At 43.3% G+C, this 18491-nt stretch overlaps 1 protein-coding gene and 1 long non-coding RNA gene across 4 annotated transcripts in view; one reads left to right on the top strand and one right to left on the bottom strand.

Moving 5' to 3' along the window:
- The window catches only part of LOC120400942, a 114147-nt gene that overhangs the window by 92018 nt on the left and 3638 nt on the right, over positions 1-18491 (bottom strand). The window lies entirely within an intron of this gene.
- Positions 1-18491, top strand: part of ECHDC1 (ethylmalonyl-CoA decarboxylase 1) — a 47821-nt gene that overhangs the window by 6695 nt on the left and 22635 nt on the right. For all 3 annotated transcript variants that reach the window (XM_039530301.1, XM_039530300.1, XM_039530302.1), the window contains exons 2-3: positions 6245-6466; positions 12440-12582. In XM_039530301.1, the coding sequence (XP_039386235.1) occupies positions 6247-6466; positions 12440-12582 (363 nt within the window). In that variant the 5' untranslated portion in view covers positions 6245-6246. The remainder of the gene's footprint in view (positions 1-6244; positions 6467-12439; positions 12583-18491) is intronic.

Genomic DNA, 18491 nt, shown 5'->3' on the forward strand with positions numbered 1-18491 from the left:
TGGAGTTATAAACAGTATAAAAAGATTGATCTCAGAAAAACAAGTACAAATGAATTCATCACCAACTTGGTAGCTTTTTTTTTTTAAACTCTCTCTTTCTCTCTTACATTCTAATGTAAGATGGAAATAGTCTGTAATGGATGAAGATAACACCTTGTACTTAGCAAGTAGTTCTGTCTTTGGAGGTATTTTAGGGGAAGCTTTCCATAGCTATCCCTGTAAAATGTACCCTTTCCCTGCTGCTGTGCGTGTCATTACAGAATATACGGGTGCGCGCACACAAACACAACCTTTTTTTTTTATTTACGCCTCTACTCCGATATAACGCTGTCCTCGGGAGCCAAAAAATCTTACCGCGTTATAGGTGAAACCGTGTTATATCAAACTTGCTTTGATTCACCGGAGCACTCCCCCCACCCCACTCCCCACCCTCAGAGCACTGCTTTACCACGTTGTATCTGAATTCGTATTCTATCAGGTCGCGTTATATCGGGGTAGAGGTGTATTTGGGGTAGAAGATGCAAACACAAGGTTTATGGCCTCAATAATGGTTAGTAGTCTTACAGCTATTTACAATATACCATGAAAAGTCAGAAATCGACCGAGAGCTCACAGGTGAACGGGTGTTGGCCACTCAGTAAAGGGTGACATTGCTGGCTGCAAAACATAAAATCTTCATTGATATAGTTTGTGGATGACACACAAATTGGAAAAAAAAAGTGGTAAATAATGAAGAGGACAGCTCGCTGATACAGGGCAATCTGGATTGCTTAGTAGTAAACTGGTCACAAGCAAACAATATGCATTTTAAAACAGCTAAATGTAGATGTACATATCTAGGAACAAAGAATGCAGGCCATATTTACAGGATTGGGGGGGCTCTATCCTGGGAATCAGTGACTCTGAAAAAGCTTTGGGAGTCATGGTAGATAATCAGCTGAACATAAGATCCCAATGTGACCTTGTCGCCAAAAGAGCTAATGCAATCCTGGGATGCATAAACAGGATATTCTTGAGTAGGGGTAGAGAGGTTATTTTACCTATGCATTTGACATTGGTGTGACATCTGTAGGAGCAGGATTTTATATTTGTACTATAAGAATTAATGTATGATTTGACTTCACCCTGCCAGCCACCCTTTTTGAATAGCAGAAAGGAATGACCCTATGTGTTTTGATAGAAACACATCTGACAGACTGCCAGTGTCTATACTGATGTTAAGGCAGGGACAGACCAGAACAATCCTTATGACTGATTAAGGTCACCCTTTTGTTTTAGGATAAGTTATTATGTCTACTATGGTTTCCTATATGTATTATAAATTAGGCACTGTAGTTAAATATACATTTCTTTGTTTTGAGGTTTAGTAAGAGACAGGATCTTTTATTGTGTCTATGTTAAGGAGATTAGAGGAATGTTGAATGCCCGGGCCACAATGTGAACTGTTTTGATTACAAGATTTAGTAAGGTTTAATTTACAATGCCTTTCTTGCTCAACATAAAAACTGCTGTATACCTTTGAAGGTCTCTGTAAAACACTGTTTGTGTGAATGAGGAATGCATGCATCAGGAAAAGATAAGGTGTGAAGGCCATTGTTAAAGTCAGATTGTCAAAGAAGGAAGAGTGAAGAAACTTAACGACACCAGAGAACCATCAATGCACATCCATAAGTGAGGAAGGGCACATTGACGACCCTGAGCTGGAGGCTGGCACCTCTAAAGACAAGACAATTGATTAAATCGAAACCAGGACAGGATGACCCTCTTGGAGGTGTTTTGGAATGTTAACGTCAAAAGATAACACCAATTAATGCTCAAATAAATTTGTTAGGGCTTGGCTACACTTACGGTTTGAAGCGCTGGTAGTTTGCAGCGCTGGTCATCCAGCTGTGTAGGAGCAGCGCTGGTGTATGGCCACACTCACAGCTACTAGCGCTGGTGTGTGGCCACATTTGCAGCATTTCCAGCGCTGTTGGGAGTGATGCATTATGGGCAGCTATCCCAGCATTCAAGTGGCAGCAACGTGCTTTTCAAAAGAGGGGGGTGGAGTGGGGTCTAGTGTGACAGGGAGCGGGGGGAAAGAGAGAGGGGATTTTTGGAGCCAACACTGTGTGTTTAGCTTCCTGACTTGAAAAATCAGAACATTTCTCCGACCCCTTAGTCTTAACTCTTAATTGCAAACAGCCTGCAGGCAACACAACTCCCTGCTGTTTCCCTGCCTGCCTCTCATTTGATTGTTTACAGCCAGGTACAGATGATCACAGCAAACAGGAGCTCTGTTTGTTTTTTAGATAGCAGCAGCGGCAACGGAGGAGCTCCACAGAGCTGTTCACAACAGGGAGGAGGATCTCATTTGATTGTTCACAGATTGATCACAGCAAACAGGAGCTGATAAGCAGCTCCGGTAGAAACGGAGCTCCGGAGGTTCACAACAAAACAAAGAGAGGCTGCATAACAAAACAAAGGGAGTAATTTAGTTAAAAGCATTCTGGGATATCTCCTTATTCCCTGGAGGCCAATAAAAGCGCTGGTGTGTGTCCACACTTGATGAGCAGCGCTGGATCACCAGCGCTGCAATCGCTACACCCCAACCTGGCCAGGTGTACAGCCAGCGCTGCAGCCAGGGAGTTGCAGCGCTGGATGTGCCTTGCAGGTGTGGACGGGTACTAATTGCAGCGCTGGAAAGCCTCTACCAGCGCTGCAACTTGCAAGTGTAGCCAAGCCCTTAGTCTCCAAGGTGCCACAAGTACTCCTGTTCTTTTTGTGGATACAGACTAACGTGGCTGCTACTCTGAAACCAATTAAGGAGTAACTGGTCACAAATCCATAGACTTCAACAGAGAAAAAAAGACTATAAGAACAGGATCCTTGGCCATGTGACTTTGGGTTCGTTTTGCCACAACTCCAGGAGCATCAGATCCCAACTGACAGAGCCCAGCTCCCCTCTGTGACCAATCTGGCTGGCCACTAGATTGATCCAGACTCTGGACTAGTAACTATAAACATTAACTGGCAGGACTGTGTGTGTGTGTGACTGAAAAGCATATGCTAACTGCTGTATTCTCAATAAATGCGGCATGCTGCCTTCTCCCCTATAAAAGATCCTATGTGCTTTGTTTAAGCATAACACATCTGCTGGAATACAGTGTTCAGTTCTGGTTCTCACAATTCAAGAAGGATGTTGATATACTGGAGAGGGTTCAGGGAAGAGGCATGAGAATGATTAAAGGATTACAAAACATGCCTTACAGTGATAAACTTAAGAAGATCAATCTATTTAGCTTAAAAAAGAGAAGGTTAAGGGGTGAGTTGATTACAGTCTATAAATATCTACTTGGGGAACAAATAATTGATAATGAGCTCTTCAGGCTAGCAGAGAGAGGTATAACAATCCAGTGGCTGGAAGTTGAAGCTAGACAAATTCAGACAGGAAACAAAGTGTAAATTTATAATGGTGATTCCAATTAATCATTGGAACAATTTGCCCACGGTGGTGATGGATTCTCCATCAATGGCAATTTTTAAATCAAGATGGGATGTTTTTCTAAAAGATCTGCTCAAGGAATGATTTTGGGATTGTTCTATGACCTGTGTTATACAGGAGGAAAGACTAGATCAGGGTTTCTCAACCCCTGGGTCAGGACCCGAAATTGGGTTGCCAAAATGTTTCAGAGGGTCGTATGACAGCAGGTCCATAACCAGGGTAGGACAAGTGGGGCAGCCACTCATGGCGCAAAGCTGGCTGGATGAGAGGGAATGCCAAAAAAAATGCAATTAGGGTAGAGCCCTGCAGCGGGTATGGTATTGCCACCCTTACTTCTGTGCTACTGCTGGCAGTCGTGGCGTTGCCTTCATAGCTGGCTGGGGCGTTCATGTTGTTTGTGGCACAGGAGGACTAATTTTTTAATTCCACTCCTGCCCCACCCATGCAATACCCACGCCCTCCCGCTCCTGCATTGTGTGTTGAATTTTTATCCCCCTGCCATAATAATTCAACAAACAATGAGGGAGCAGGTGGGAGTGGGTATTGTGGGGCAGGAGCAGGATTAAAAAAATAGTCCCTTGCAGGGCTCTAGTAGGGGGCGCAAATATGCTTGCTCGCTGTGGGTGCTAAAATGCTTAGTTACAACTCTGCATGGCAGCTCTCCTGGCTTCTGTCCTATAGGGCGGGCTGGGCTCGCCTCCTTACTCCAGGCACTGCAATCTCTGTGGTCCCACTGCTACTCAGGCTTGGCCCAGCCATCATGATGCCAGTAGTCCAGGTAGGCCAAAGTTAAGTATAGGGCAGTTCAACCCCATGAGCCAGGTCACAATTCCACTCTCACAAATTTGGTCCAGTGTGGGGGAGTGGGGCCAAACCTGAGTGGTGCTGCAACCCTGGAGGTTGCAATGCCTAGAATGGAGAGCTGAGCCCAGCCTCCACAGCACAGGAGTTGCAGGAACCACCACTGTGGGGTGAGTGCTGGGCAGGACCCCCGCCCCCCAGATGCAGGACTTGACTGAAACTGCCCCAGGGCTTCCGCCCCCAGACTATTTACTGAGTCACAACAGATCATAAACATTTACAAATGAGCCCAAAAAGGTTGAGAACCACTGGACTTAGATGATCACAATGGCCCATTCTGACATTGGAAGCTATGAATCCATGAAAGACAAACCTGCCAGTAGCAGAATTGTTCACCCTTCACTCTTTTTATTTAGGTTCTAAAAAGTGCATGTGCATATATAATTATTAATTTGCTCTATTTTTAACAAACACATGTCCATTCACCCTACACGTGACTTAAAAGCCAGCTATCAAAAATTCTCTTTATTATGAGTAAATTTTGGTTCGGGTTCAAATCAGAGCTGCTTTCCAGAAAGAACCCTTAGGATTGACAAAAAATTCCTTTTGGCTTTTTGTCCTATTCTGACAACAGAAACATTGCAGAACATCTCTCAGTGGTCTTTCTTAGGCTATGTCTACACTAGCACTTATGTCGCTCAGGGGTGTGGACAGCGCTGTCGGATGGAGAGCTTCTTCCGCCGACATAGCCACTGGTGTTGGGGGTGGATTAATTAAGTCAACAGGAGAGCTCTCTCCCGTCACCTTAGAGCGGCTACACGAGAGATTACAGCAGCGCAGCTGTATGGGTGCACCTACACTGCTGTAAACTCTCTAGTGTCACCATAGCCTTAGTCTCTTATGGTCCTCTCCTTGTTCCCTTTTTTGGTTCTTGTCTAACAGTCATCTGTGGTTTTAAAGGCACTGGCACAAATGGTATAAACACGTATTATGTCTTCTGTGTGGCAACGGGACACTCCAGAGTTTTCTTGGACAGGACTGGGCTAGCAAGTTATAAAGCAATAATCATACTGAAACCCTTTCCTTAGATCTCCTGGGAACACTTTTCTTGACCTCATATGACAGCATCCAACAGACTTTTTCCTCAGGTTAGCTGCCTCCAGCTAACACAGATTCTCCGCCCCCCCCCCCCCAAGTCCTTGTGAAATCATTTGTGGACAATTATGCCCTGTTAGAACCTTCTCTCCATGGGGAGGAACTTTCTGTAATTTTTAGATTTTGATCTCGGTCAGTTAAAATACAGGGCTACAGTAAAGTTACGGTTGTAACTATCTGGTTATTTTTCACATACACGAACACAACAAAGTATAGCTCCCAGGAAGAGACACTCTGCATACCAAGATTAATTGGCAAAAACTCTTGCAACCAATAGGAAACTTGTAAAACTAAGGGTTCATCACAGAAAGAGCTGATATATCCATAACAATATTGATGCATTTGTATGCCACTATAATTACGTATATATGGTTATTCGTTGTTCTGGAAGAGAAGTCCTTTTCCTCACACTGCTGCAGAGTAAGCAGCTAGAAAACATCAGTAATTAACTATGTTTCTTGATCAGGTCATTCCGGCCTCATCCTCAAACCCTCTTGGGTCTCATCTAAAGGTTCTTTAATTACTTTAAGAGTGGAATTTCCAAACGTACTCAGCATAGGCCTAACCGTTCTCCCATTGAAATCAGTGGTAAAACAGGAGTTGGGAGCTGAATTAGACCAAACCCGAGTGCTTTTGCAAATCTTATCCTAAGTATCCAGCTTCAGGTCTGTGGCTTTTCTGTGACTGTTACACTTGAAAGGTTAATCTTACAAGATCCCATTTCTCTGTTGCAGGACTAGATTGGGTCTGAAAGGGAGAAAATACCTGAGGTGTGATCATTTTCTGCTGTGTGTTTCCTTCCAGAAATGGCAGTCGCTCTTTGGAAAAGTTTACTGCAAACCACAAAGAGTAGACTGTTCCTGCAAAGAGGTATGTCACTGTATAACAGTGCCCATGGCTTTGAGGAAGAAGAGATAAAGAAAAAACTTCAGCAGTTTGGTGGTGGATCCATCAACCTTTCTAAGGAAAACAATGGCATTGGAGTCCTGACCTTGAACAACCCAAAGCTAATGAATGCATTCACAGGTACTGACAATGTGTGAGGATTATATATATATATAGAGAGAGAGAGAGAGTGAAGTTGCCCTAGATTTTTGCTGGTCTCATTTACATTGATCTTGTTTCTGTTGTTGGATTTCGTGTGCAAGTGCTGGGGGGACTTGGTGGCCTGTGATATACAGTAGATCAGACTAAATGGTGTAGTGGTCCCTGTATGACTCTGAAAAATTATGCCCATAACTATGTCATGGTTAGAAATAAGAAGTCATGACTTTTGATTAGAGATGCATTAAGTGATTACTGTTCTGCACAATAAAACCATAATAATATGTTGTTATAAATGTATAAATAAAAACACAAGAATCTTCAGACACCGGACAAAGCTATCTATCTGAACATGCCTGCCCTTTTTTCAGTCAGCTCAGTCCTTTCTCCCTGCTCTTTCTCTTTATACTTTGTTCCTTTCATCCATCCCAGCTATTCTAGAAGCAAATAAAAATAATCATGTCTTTCAACTCAAAACACTTTACAAATGTTGGCAGATATCATGATGCCCATTTTGTAGATTGGGAAATTGAGGTGCAAGAAGGGCTTGAACGTAGTTCCTCCAACTTGCTTTCTACTCTCCATCACCCAGCACCTTATAGTTTGGCCTTTTCCAACCACATATACCAACCTGTCCACCCTTTCTTCTTCCATCAGTTTGACACCTTACGTATCAACTTATTTACTAAAGGATGAACATTCTGAGCCCAGTTAGAAATATCCTTAGAGTTATTTTCATATATCCTTATGATCTGTCTGCCCCTACTCTATCGTAGAACTCTGGATTCTCCTATGAGGAACTTTCCAGTTGGGCAAATTAATTGCAGATTATACTCTTTATTCTTAGATTAGTTAATAAAGGGAGTTTTCAGACTAAAACCTACGGTTCTCAATATCTCCAGCCTACATCAGTCAGTACCTACAACATATATGGTATTATACCTATAGTATGTCTGACATCATATGAACAGGTCTGTATGTCTATTTACTTGATCAATTTAAGCATATTTAAAAACAGGACATTCTAGTGATGCTGCTCTAGTGGATAATACAGGGAACTGGGTTAAAGATCATGGACTTTATTGTAATCCCTGTCATTGACTTTCTGTGTGGCCAATGGGCAAGTCATTAATCCTCTGTCTGAATTCCCCATTTTTAAAATGGGGATATAAATCCTTACAGACTTACTATATCTCTTCTGTCACTTGCATTCCATGGGAAAAATTTGGGTACATGCCAGAAAAATAATAATCACATGAACATTCTAAAGGCGACCCACATCACTGCAGAAGCAGTAGCAAGAGCCATAATTCTGGGAATGCCTGGGAGCTGCTGAAGGATCTCTAGTAGCAGGAATAGGCGATAGAGCAAGAAAATTAGGAGAAGTTAGGAAATGCCAGTTTTAAGGTTGTCTGTGCAACCTTAATTCATATCAGGATCCTGATACGGGCATTCAGGGCTAATGGTCAGAGCAGTGTCAAACCCGGGCCTGAGAGTGGTGAAGGAGTTAGTAGTCAAGTGCCAGGCCGAGGTTGATATCAAGGGTCAGAGTCCAAGTCAGGGTCAGGAAGTGAGGTCCAAATTAAGCCAAGGTCAAAACCAGGAGTTCAGAGCAGAAAGCAATAATGGTCATCGCAGCTACAGAAGATCCGCCCTGTTGCCAGACACTTCCTGGAACACCATTTGGGTTTATGTAAGGCAGGGAGTCAATCAGGAGGCATGAAGCTACTGCCTGTCAAATCCCTTGAGGCAGGACTTCCTGTGGTTTGTGTATGTAGATAGTCATAGATAGTGGAGCGAGCAGTGACTGCTGCTGCTGGGTGGCAGCGTGGAGGTGTTTGCTGCCTGACAGCTCTGTAGCCTTAGCTTTGAGACCTGCAGAGCCTTACAGTTCAGCCCCCTTATGTGAATACATCATGGTACAGACTTTAATTGCACAATCATGTGCTGTGTTTTCCACAGGATCCCTGCCTCATTCAGTACAGCCAGGATATACAAGGTGGCTGACTTAAAGTTGTACGGGTACCTGTAAATCTGGCATTTCCTAATATTTGGTTCTCTTTATTTTTGTATGTAATATACCAATGTAGGAACATTATGTTTATTTTTAGCCCATTTAATATGCATGAAAGGTTCTAGACTGACAGCCTTGGAAATTTGTATTCATCCATGAAAGAGGCGCAGCTAGAAAGCTTCCCCACCAGTGTGCTTCAAAATCCTCACCTCAAGGAAGACCCTCTAGGAGATGAGATGACAGTTAATTCATTCTCTGTGTTAATTCAGTCCTTCGCCTTCAGCTGAGTGGAATATGTTATTGCAGCACCTTAATTCACTAGCTATTTGCTGATCACTGCAATGTTTTATTATAATAGGCAGGGCTGATTGTTCTACCTATTATTAAGTTTGCCAAACATTCCCCATTATAAGACACTTTTTGGTTGCTTGTAATTTTCCTTGTCAGCCGCAGGCTGAATTATTATTATTATTAATTTTATTTTTGAAAATTTCAGTCAAAGCAATGACTCAGTTTCCGAGAATGAAGCTAGGGAAAAATGTTGTTTTGTCCACATTATTTTTTTTTAACTTTTTTTATTTGAAAAGTTCTCATGCCTGCATGCTTTTGAGTAGGGACTTGAACTACAGAGGAGGATGTCAGGATATGCCTTTTGGTGTCCCTGTTAAAATCCACCCAAATTTGGCTAAGTTATAAGCCTTTTAAAAAAAATGCAGTTTGTAAATGCTCAGTAGGGATTTCTTAGATTTTAGTATCTAAATTCCCCAAGGATTCTGTCCACCCTGGGCATGCTCCAGCCTTGAGATGAACAGAACTTTCCATGCAATTTCAGCTCTGGGTAGCAGACCATGCCCGGTCTGGGCATCTGAACTGAAGGCAATGGAGCCTTTCTCTCAGGTGCTCTCAATGAGACCCTTCTCTGCCTAGGCAACCTGGAGGAGCTGCATGATTTGGAATCGGGACAAAGAGTAGGAGCTATGGAGGGAAACTGGAACTGGAGGCTGCGGGTGAGAAAAGGTGTGGGAAACTGGGACTTGGAATTGAGTTGGGGGAGGCTGAGACTGGCTGGGCTAGGAGACTGGGACTTGGGAGCCAGGGAGGGAAATAGTGTTTGAAAGCCAATAAGTAGATGGAGAGACTGAAATCAGATGAGGAACTGGGGGGAGACTGGGATGGGCTGAGCAAGGAGACTAGGACTGAGAACCAAAGGGAAGGGAGTAAAGAGGAGGGAGTGGGGAGGGGAGACATATCTGATGAGGAGATGGGATACATAGGTAGAACTGAGACTGCCTGGGCAGAGACTGGGTCAAGGAGCCATGGAGGGAGTGGGGGACACAGAAGTTGGACAAGGAGCCTGGGGGAAGAGAGTGAGTCTAGGAGCCAGTGGACAGGGAGAGTGTGTATGTGCAGGAGCGTAGGGCATATAATAAGAGGTCAGGGTGGGCAGGCGAGATCGATCAAATGAGGATCCGAGAAGGAGAAACTGGGAGTGGCTGGGAAAGGAAGCTGGGGACAAAGATCTAGGAGATGGTGGAGGGAATTGGGAATGGCTGGACAAATGGACTGGGATGAGAAGCCTGACAAATAGAAACTGGGCCTACCTAGGTGAGGAGAATGGGACCAGAGTGGAGTCAGAGATGGGGAAGAGAGAAGGCTGGGACAGCAGCTGCTTAGAGAGGACAGAGAAGAAGGGGTGGGAGAAAAATGGGCAGAAGAATCAATAGCCACTAGAGAACACTCCCCTTCAGGGACTAGAATAAAACCCAAGATTCCAGTGTTGCCATTCCTCTTGTATCAGCAAATACTGGTGAAAGCCACTTTCAAAGTGTCCTGTCCCCCTCTAGTGCCAGTCCACGTAGAGCAGTGATTCTCAAACTTTTGTACTGGTGACCCCTTTCACCACTTTGTTTGACTAACCTGCTCTGAGTGCCACCCCTCTTATAAATTAAAACACTTTTTAATATATTTAACACCATTATAAATATTGGAGGCAAAGTGGAGTTTGGGGTGGAGGCTGACAGCTTACGACCACCCCCCCCCCACATAATAACCTCACGACCCCCTGAGGGGTCCCGACCCCCAGTTTGAGAACCCTGGATGTAGAGGATGACAACCTATTACACTGCTATCAGTTGCTCTGTTAGTGCAAGTGGCTGAAGTTTGTGTCATGGATCTAAAGGTTCCAACCCCACTGATGACCGACGTCAGTGGTAATATGATGCCAGCATGATACAATTTCTGTGGGTTTTTTTTTCTTCAGTTTTTAAAACCTTAAGAAATTACACACACAAATCTACATTGTTAAGGTTGCAAAATCAAGCACTGAAAAGTTAGAAAATGCCAGAATTCTGCTTGTCTATGTAACTTTAATTTGGCCCCCTTCTGCATAAGGATTATGATACATTCTTTGATTACATGCTCACATATTTTTTCCAAATTTCATTCCAATTTTGTGTGTGTCTGTAATTATTTATATTATGCTAGTGCATAGAGTCGTCAAGAAACCAGTGCCCATTGTGCTAAGCAGTGTACAAACACAGTAAATTATAGTCCCTGCCCCAAAAAGGTCTTGTCAGAAAGAGCCTATTCTTGGATACCTGGCTTCTCTGAATAGTCATACGTGTGTGTAATATATATAAAATGCACACTTTTGTTAGAAAGCTTAAAAATATCACTAACAAACTGTAGCATAAAAACTATTTGCCAAACTTTCACTTTATACAGCAAGTTTTTTCTCTTAGGAACAATGTTTATTCTATGCTTGAACAACTCATGGAACAGAAAGCTGAGCAAGAATATGTTGGCAAATAGCTGATGGACAATATGGATATAGTCTTGCTATTTTTTTTTCTAGTTAGAATCTGATAGCCTCCTGTTTGAAATGGTCTTTGGAAACAAATGCTCATAACATCAGTTTAAGCCTAGTGAAACCAATTTCAGCAGCCCACACATCTTGTTGAATTCTAGTTTGACCAAATTTGAAAGGGAAAGGAGAGAAACTCTAAGGACTGAAATAGTTTTTAACTGTCTAGACTCCAAAAATGGTATCCTATTTGCATTTTTTTTAAGTTAACACTTTGATCTACTCTGCTGCAAAATAGGAGTAGGCCAGTGTTCACCAGGTGACTTTTAGTGCATAGTAGCAGGGACCACATGCACAGTTAGTGCACAACACGCTAGTGCTCTGTAGACTTACACCTCAACTTACTGCACACTAACTGTTCACCTAGGCAAGACCTGAGTTATTAACAATGAATTCTGCTTATAACCTGGCCTCTGGATGTTCATTTACCAGTTAAAACATATTTGCTGTATATATGTGCTGATCTTTTTGTACCTCCATTCTAATTTCCTTAGGGAGGAAGAGAGGGTCCACGTTCACCATCACTAGCTTCCTTCTTCATGATCTCCTTGACTTTGTCTGTGTGTTTCTTCTTTCATCTGTTGACTATGGCCCTGGTCCATGAAAGCACTTAAAAGCTTAATTTTAAGCATGAATAGTTCCAATGAAGTCAAGTTAGTCTTTCTGTAAATGCAGCATGAGCATTGTGGAAGTCTCTAAAAATTCCTCAGGACGTCAGAAACTGAATCTTCCACTAAAAATGCTATGCATGTCATTACTTCTCTGGGAAAGTGAGTATTGCTTTGATGTCATTTATAACATGTGCTTAATATTAATCTCATAAGAAGTGCCTTACAAGTCACCACTCAAAGTTAAGCATGTGCTTAAGTTCTTTGACGGATGGGACCAATATGCCAGACATTGACCCAACATCTCAAGGTGTTGTTTTACTTTAAATGTTTCCAACAATCATTTACTACTTCCCTGTTGGTATAAGGTATTCTTGGTGATGCACAATTTAAATATCAAGCAGTACAGTAAGATTACACTCTGATTGTGTCCCCATTGACACAGTTGTGCTTTTCTCCCCTAATGACAGGCACTATGATGCTAGAACTCCAGGAGAGGGTAACTGAACTGGAAAATTGGAAGGATGGGAAAGGTCTTATCATCCATGGTGCAGAAAACACTTTTTGCTCAGGATCTGATTTGAATGCTGTCAGAGCAATGTCCAGCCCACAGGCAAGTTTATTATTATATTATTTATTATTATTATTATTTAGCACATGGGAACCTCTTTCATGGAAGAGCACCTCATTGTTCTAGGCACTCTACAAACACAGAACAACAGAATGATCCCTGCACAAAGATCTTATAATCTTAACTATATGATGAGACAGCGGATGGATACAGACAAATGGGTGAGCAAAGAAACAGTGATTAAAATATTAGCATGACCAGCAGTAGTATCAGCACATAAGTGGCCAAGTGATTAATATACATTTCATTTTTGGTAGAAGACGCAATCTTTGATGTTTTGAGGAACTCTTTTTTTTTTTTTTTTTCAAGCAAGGATGTTCCACAGTGCTCGTGCTATGATTATACATAGAAATCTCCATTTATGTCACACAAGTGTTGTTATAATAAGTAAAAAGTAGCTGAGTCTTTGCAAACCAAATGTATGCCAACTTGTTCTTGTAATTTGCAGATTAAGCTTTCCCTTTGAATTCCATGTTTAATCATTCTCGATGAAGTGTCTATTTCCATATAAAGTCTCTTTGACATTCAGCATTCTGTTTATACAAACTGGATCCACTGCAACAGGAGGGAAAACGGATGTAAAATGGTTCTCAGTAGACTTACTGAGAGGAATGGAATGGATAGGTATTCATATGACATTGTTCAAAGAAAGTACTTTCTCTCCAAGAAGCCAAATCACATACAAGAACTAAAATAAAACCATGAAAGCCACAAGAAGTGGCCTGAGAACACTCCAAATACACTTTTGACCTTGGCTGTATTCAAACCAATTATTCAGATATGAGAGATTCTTTAAAATTGCCGATCCCTGAAACATGCATCCACTGGGATTTAATATCTCTGACAACACTAAAGCTGTGTAGCATGAGAAATAACATTTGCTTTTAATCCAACATGCAGAACTCTACTCTCTCACTCGTTGATGGAGGGTGGAACATTAGGTTTTTGATCATGCTCATGGTGAAGGTCGCACAATAGCTTTTGTGTCTGGGCTGGTACCTTTTCATTGTATTTTTGCACAGTGGCTTTTCTCCATGGCATTGTTGTCTTCATGCAATTATTGAAAAACACATTTTTATTTGACTAATTTGCTGATTTTTTTTCCTGTGATTGTTCATAAATCCAGCACAAATCTTGCATTTCTCCTCTGGTACAGAGAGGCAGAAAGATGGCCCAGAAAACTGAAGGATTTTCACGCCCTCTAGTGGCTCCTCCTCCCTGCCTATTTAATCTCTTCTAATCTGAAAATAAAAAATGATAGCACAGAGGTAACGCTGGCTAGGAGACAGCCCTTGTTCTTTCCTGGGACAAAGTGCTTTCTGCATGGGTGTCATTGGCTTGTTGTCCAAATCACAGAAAACAAATGAGCAGGAATGGTATGTTTAAAAAAAACTTGTTTTTCTGTGACTTTGCCTGCAGGAGCAGACCCTAGCTTATGAATAGCAATCCCCTTACTTTTCAGTAAACCACAGAGATACAGCTAACTGAAACAGAGGGGAAGCTCTAGCTGGGACAGGTGAGAAGAATGGAGGAGACTCACACCTCTTCTTGATCCCTCTCTAGAAGCTGTAAGGTTCCTGATCTGCGATTTGTAGCCTACCGAGCACTTGCCAGTGGGCTGTGGAAAGCTTGTTGTAGCTGAGACTATAACCTAGGTTGTTTGACGCTTAGAAGAGCAGTGATGTTCTAAGGCCATCAATATGGTTTCATATTCTACTTTCTCTGTGAATGGGGTTTTCTTTCCCCCAACAAACAAACTTGTCTTTGTACCATCAGATGGTTCACTCCTATATATATATATTTTATTTTTTTTACTTTGTGCACTTTGATTAGTTTTCTTCTTACTCTGAGGATACTATTATAGCTGAAAGTGTGATTGTTCCTAAGTCTCCAAAGAACGTGTTTCTTACTCTGATAAAGTACTGTGTCTGGTAAACTACTTTTTCTTTTCTTTCTGTCTTATCAGAAAAGCCTGTAAATATAATCAGTCAGAGCTGAGATAAGGTTTTTGAGAGTTCTTCTCATAGTCTTTCCATGTGAAATAGACAAATCTTTCTACGCCTGATAGTTATTCTGAAAAGCACTGGTAGGAAGAGATTTGTTTTTGTCTACTGAATCACAGAAGTGTTTCATCAAAATGTTCCACCCGATTAATCTTTAGTTTCCATTTTGACTCAGCATGAAATTAAAAGTGTACAAAAGTGCCAATTTGAATGCAAGGACTCCACTTTGGTGTGATAAAGTATAAACAAATTCCTCCAGGACAATTTGTTTGGCTGCATCCTGATGATTATTGCATATAAAATGCAGCACTCTGGTCTGAGCCTGAACATTGTCATAACATAAGTATCTGCAATCATTTTGAATTTTTTCTTCTTGCACAATAATACTAGACATGATCAAATAGGGGCTTACTCCTGCACCAGCTGGGAATGGGAGAGCTGCCATTGACATCAATAGGTGCAAGATCAGCCCTATAGTAATAGATAAAAATCTGATATTTTTAAATACTGTCATAAATACTGTGAAATGTCATTTCCAAGCAACCTTTGAGTTGTTATGGGATAGAGCCACATAAATGGACTTAAATGGAGCCATGACAGTTTACACTAGCTAAAGATCTGTCCTAAAATATTAAACTGCTAGTTGGCTTCATATCAGTGATGTCATGTTCTGCTCTCCGGTTTTAGAAGCGTAAAACCGATTTAACGCCACACCCGTCCACACTAGGAGGCACCTTATATTGATTTTAATGGCTCTTTAAATCGGTTTCCGTACTCCTCCCCGACGAGAGGAGTAGCGCTAATATCGGGATTAACATATCGGAATAGGGTTAGTGTGGCCGCAAATCGACGGTATTGGCCTCCGGGCGGTATCTCACAGTGCACCACTGACCGCTCTGGACAGCATTCTGAACTCGGATGCACTGGCCAGGTAGACAGGAAAAGCCCCGCGAACTTTTGAAATTCATTTCCTGCTTTCCCAGCGTGGAGAGCTCATCAGCACAGGTGACCACGCACAGCTCATCTGCACAGGTAACAATGCAGTCTCCTGAGAATCGAAAAAGAGCTCCAGCATGGACTGCACGGGAGGTACTGGATCTGATCGCTATATGGGGAGAGGATTCAGTGCTAACAGAACTGCGTTCCAAAAGACGAAATGAAAAAGTATTTGAAAGAATTTCTAAGGCTATGACAGATAAAGGCCACAGCAGGGACTCAGTGCAGTGCAGAGTGAAAGTTAAGGAGCTCAGACAAGCCTACCAGGAAACCAAAGAAGCAAACGGAAGGTCTAGGGCAGGTCGAAAAACATGCCGCTTCTATGCTGAGCTGCATGCAATTTTAGGGGGCTGCGCCACAACTACCCCACCCCTGACCGTGGATTCCGAGGTGGGGGTTGTAATCTCTGCCATGTCTGAGGATTATGCAGACGGGGAAGATGAAGATGAAGAATAGGAGGACGACCTAGCAGAGAGCACACAGCACTCCGTGAGCCCCAGCAGCCAGGAGCTTTTTATCACCCTGACGGAATTACCCTCCTCCCAAGCAACTATCCCAGACAATGACGCCATGGAAGGGAGCTCTGGTGAGTGTACCTTTGCAAATAGCAAACATTGTTTTTTAAGCAAGCGTTTTTTAATGATTGATTTGCCCTGAGGACTTGGGATGCATTCGCAGACAGTATAGTTACTTAGAAAAGTTTGTTAACATGTCCGGGGATTGAGAGGAAATCCTCCAGGGACATCTCGATGAAGCGCTCCTGTAGGTACTCCAGAAGCCTTTGCAGAAGGTTTCTGGGCAAGGCAGCCTTGTTCCGCCCACCATGGTAGGACACTTTACCACGCCATGCATGTAGCAAGTAATCAGGTATCATAGCATGGCAAAGCATAGCAGCGTATGGTCCCGGTGATTGCTGGCATTCAAGAAGCATCCGTTCTTTATCTCGCTGTGTGATCCTCAGCAAAGTGATATCGTTCAGGATAACCTGGTTAAAAATCAGGAATTTAAGTAAGGGGGATGGCCATTTTCCTACTGGGTTCGTGGACTGCAGCAGCTTAAAAATCCTTTCCTGCACATAGCTGCGGGGAGGAGGAGTGAAATGCCGATGATCTTTTTGTGTTTGGTCACCGCGATCTTCCCCAAGCTACCAGCCATGCAGTGGGGGCGGGGGGGTGGGAAGGGTGTTGATTAGCAGGGAGCTAGCGTGGTAATAGCCATGCATTGGGGGGGAGGGATAAATCACTGCAGAAGCCGAAAGACAGTGGCTTACCATGGCCGCATGCAAGTTGAATTCTGATGCCTGGACCTGTGTCTGTGAGATCTGTAACTCCAGAGCTGCAGGCACTCACTATTAAGATGAAAAATGCGACCTTGTAGGGAAATCACATGTGCTATGTAAGGTGAATAGTGCTGTTCACTGTGAAAGACTATAACCATTGTTCTGTAAAATGTATCTTTTTAAATATTTCTCTCCCTCATGCAGCTGCAAATATTTCAAGCGTCCCTCCTCCATCCCAAAGGCTAGCACAGATAAGGCGGAGGAAAAAGAAGACGAGAGATGAAATGTTCTCGGATATTATGGAAGTTACACGCAATGAAAGAGCTCATCTGAATGAGTGGAAGGACGTGGTATCAAATTACAGGAAAGATGCCAGTGAACGTGAGGACAGGAGAGACACCCAAGATGAGAGGTGGCGGCAGGAAGACCGGCAGGAAAATCAGAGGTGGCGGCAGGAAGATCAGCGGTGGCGGGATGCAACTCTGGGGCTGCTGCGTGATCAAACTGACATGCTCCGGCGTCTGGTGGAGCTTCAGGAACGGCAGCAGGATCACAGAGTGCCGCTGCAGCCCCTGTATAACCACCCTCAACCCTCATCATGTTCCACATCCTCCTCACCCAGACGTGTAAGAACGCGTGGGGGGAGGCTCCGTGCACTCGCCCACTCCACCCCCGTGAACAGCCCAACCAGAAGGCTGTCGTTAATGTGAAATTTTTTTAACGGCCTTCTCCATCCTTCCTATCCTCCTCCCAAACCACACCCTTCATTCTCTCCCTCTTTTTTATAATGAATTAATAAAGAATTCATGATTTTTAAACGAGAGTGACTTTATTTGCATAAGTAAGCTGTACTCGAAGGGGGAGGGTGAGTTGCTTACGGGGAATGAGTCAATCAAGGGGGTTGGGTGTTCATCAACAAACACAGCAGTCACACTGTACCCTGGCCATTGATGAAGCTCGTTTTCAAAGCTTCTCTGATGCGCACCGCTTCCTGGTGTGCTCTTCTAATCTCCCTGGTGTCTGGCTGCACGTAATCAGCGGCCAGGTGATTTGCCTCAGCCTCCCACCCCGCCATAAAGGTCTCCCCCTTACTCTCACAGAGATTGTGGAGAATACAGCAAGCAGCAATAACATAGGGGACATTGGTTTGGCTGAGGTCTGAGCGAGTCAGTAATGTCCGCTAGCGCTTTTAAACGGCCAAATGCACATTCCACCACCATTCTGCACTTGCTCAGCCTGTAATTGAACAGATCCTGACCACTGGCCAGGCTGCCTGTGTATGGGTTCATGAGCCATGGCATCAAGTGGTAGGCTGGGTCCCCCAGGATAACGACAGGCATTTCAACATCCCCAACTGTTATTTTCTGGTCTGGAAAGTAATTCCCTTGCTGCAGCCGTTTAAACAGAGTAGTGCTTCTGAATACGCGAGCATCATGAACCCTCCCTGGCCATCCCACGTGGATGTTGGTGAAACGTCCCTTGTGATCCACCAGTGCTTGCAGCACCATTGAAAAGTACCCCTTCCGGTTTACGTACTGGGTGCCCTGGCGCTGCGGTGCCAAGATAGGGATATGGGTTCCATCTATCGCCCCACCACAGTTAGGGAATCCCAG

The sequence above is a fragment of the Mauremys reevesii genome, linkage group 3 (assembly GCF_016161935.1).
Source record: "Mauremys reevesii isolate NIE-2019 linkage group 3, ASM1616193v1, whole genome shotgun sequence".
In the NCBI taxonomy this organism is placed as follows: domain Eukaryota; kingdom Metazoa; phylum Chordata; order Testudines; family Geoemydidae; genus Mauremys; species Mauremys reevesii.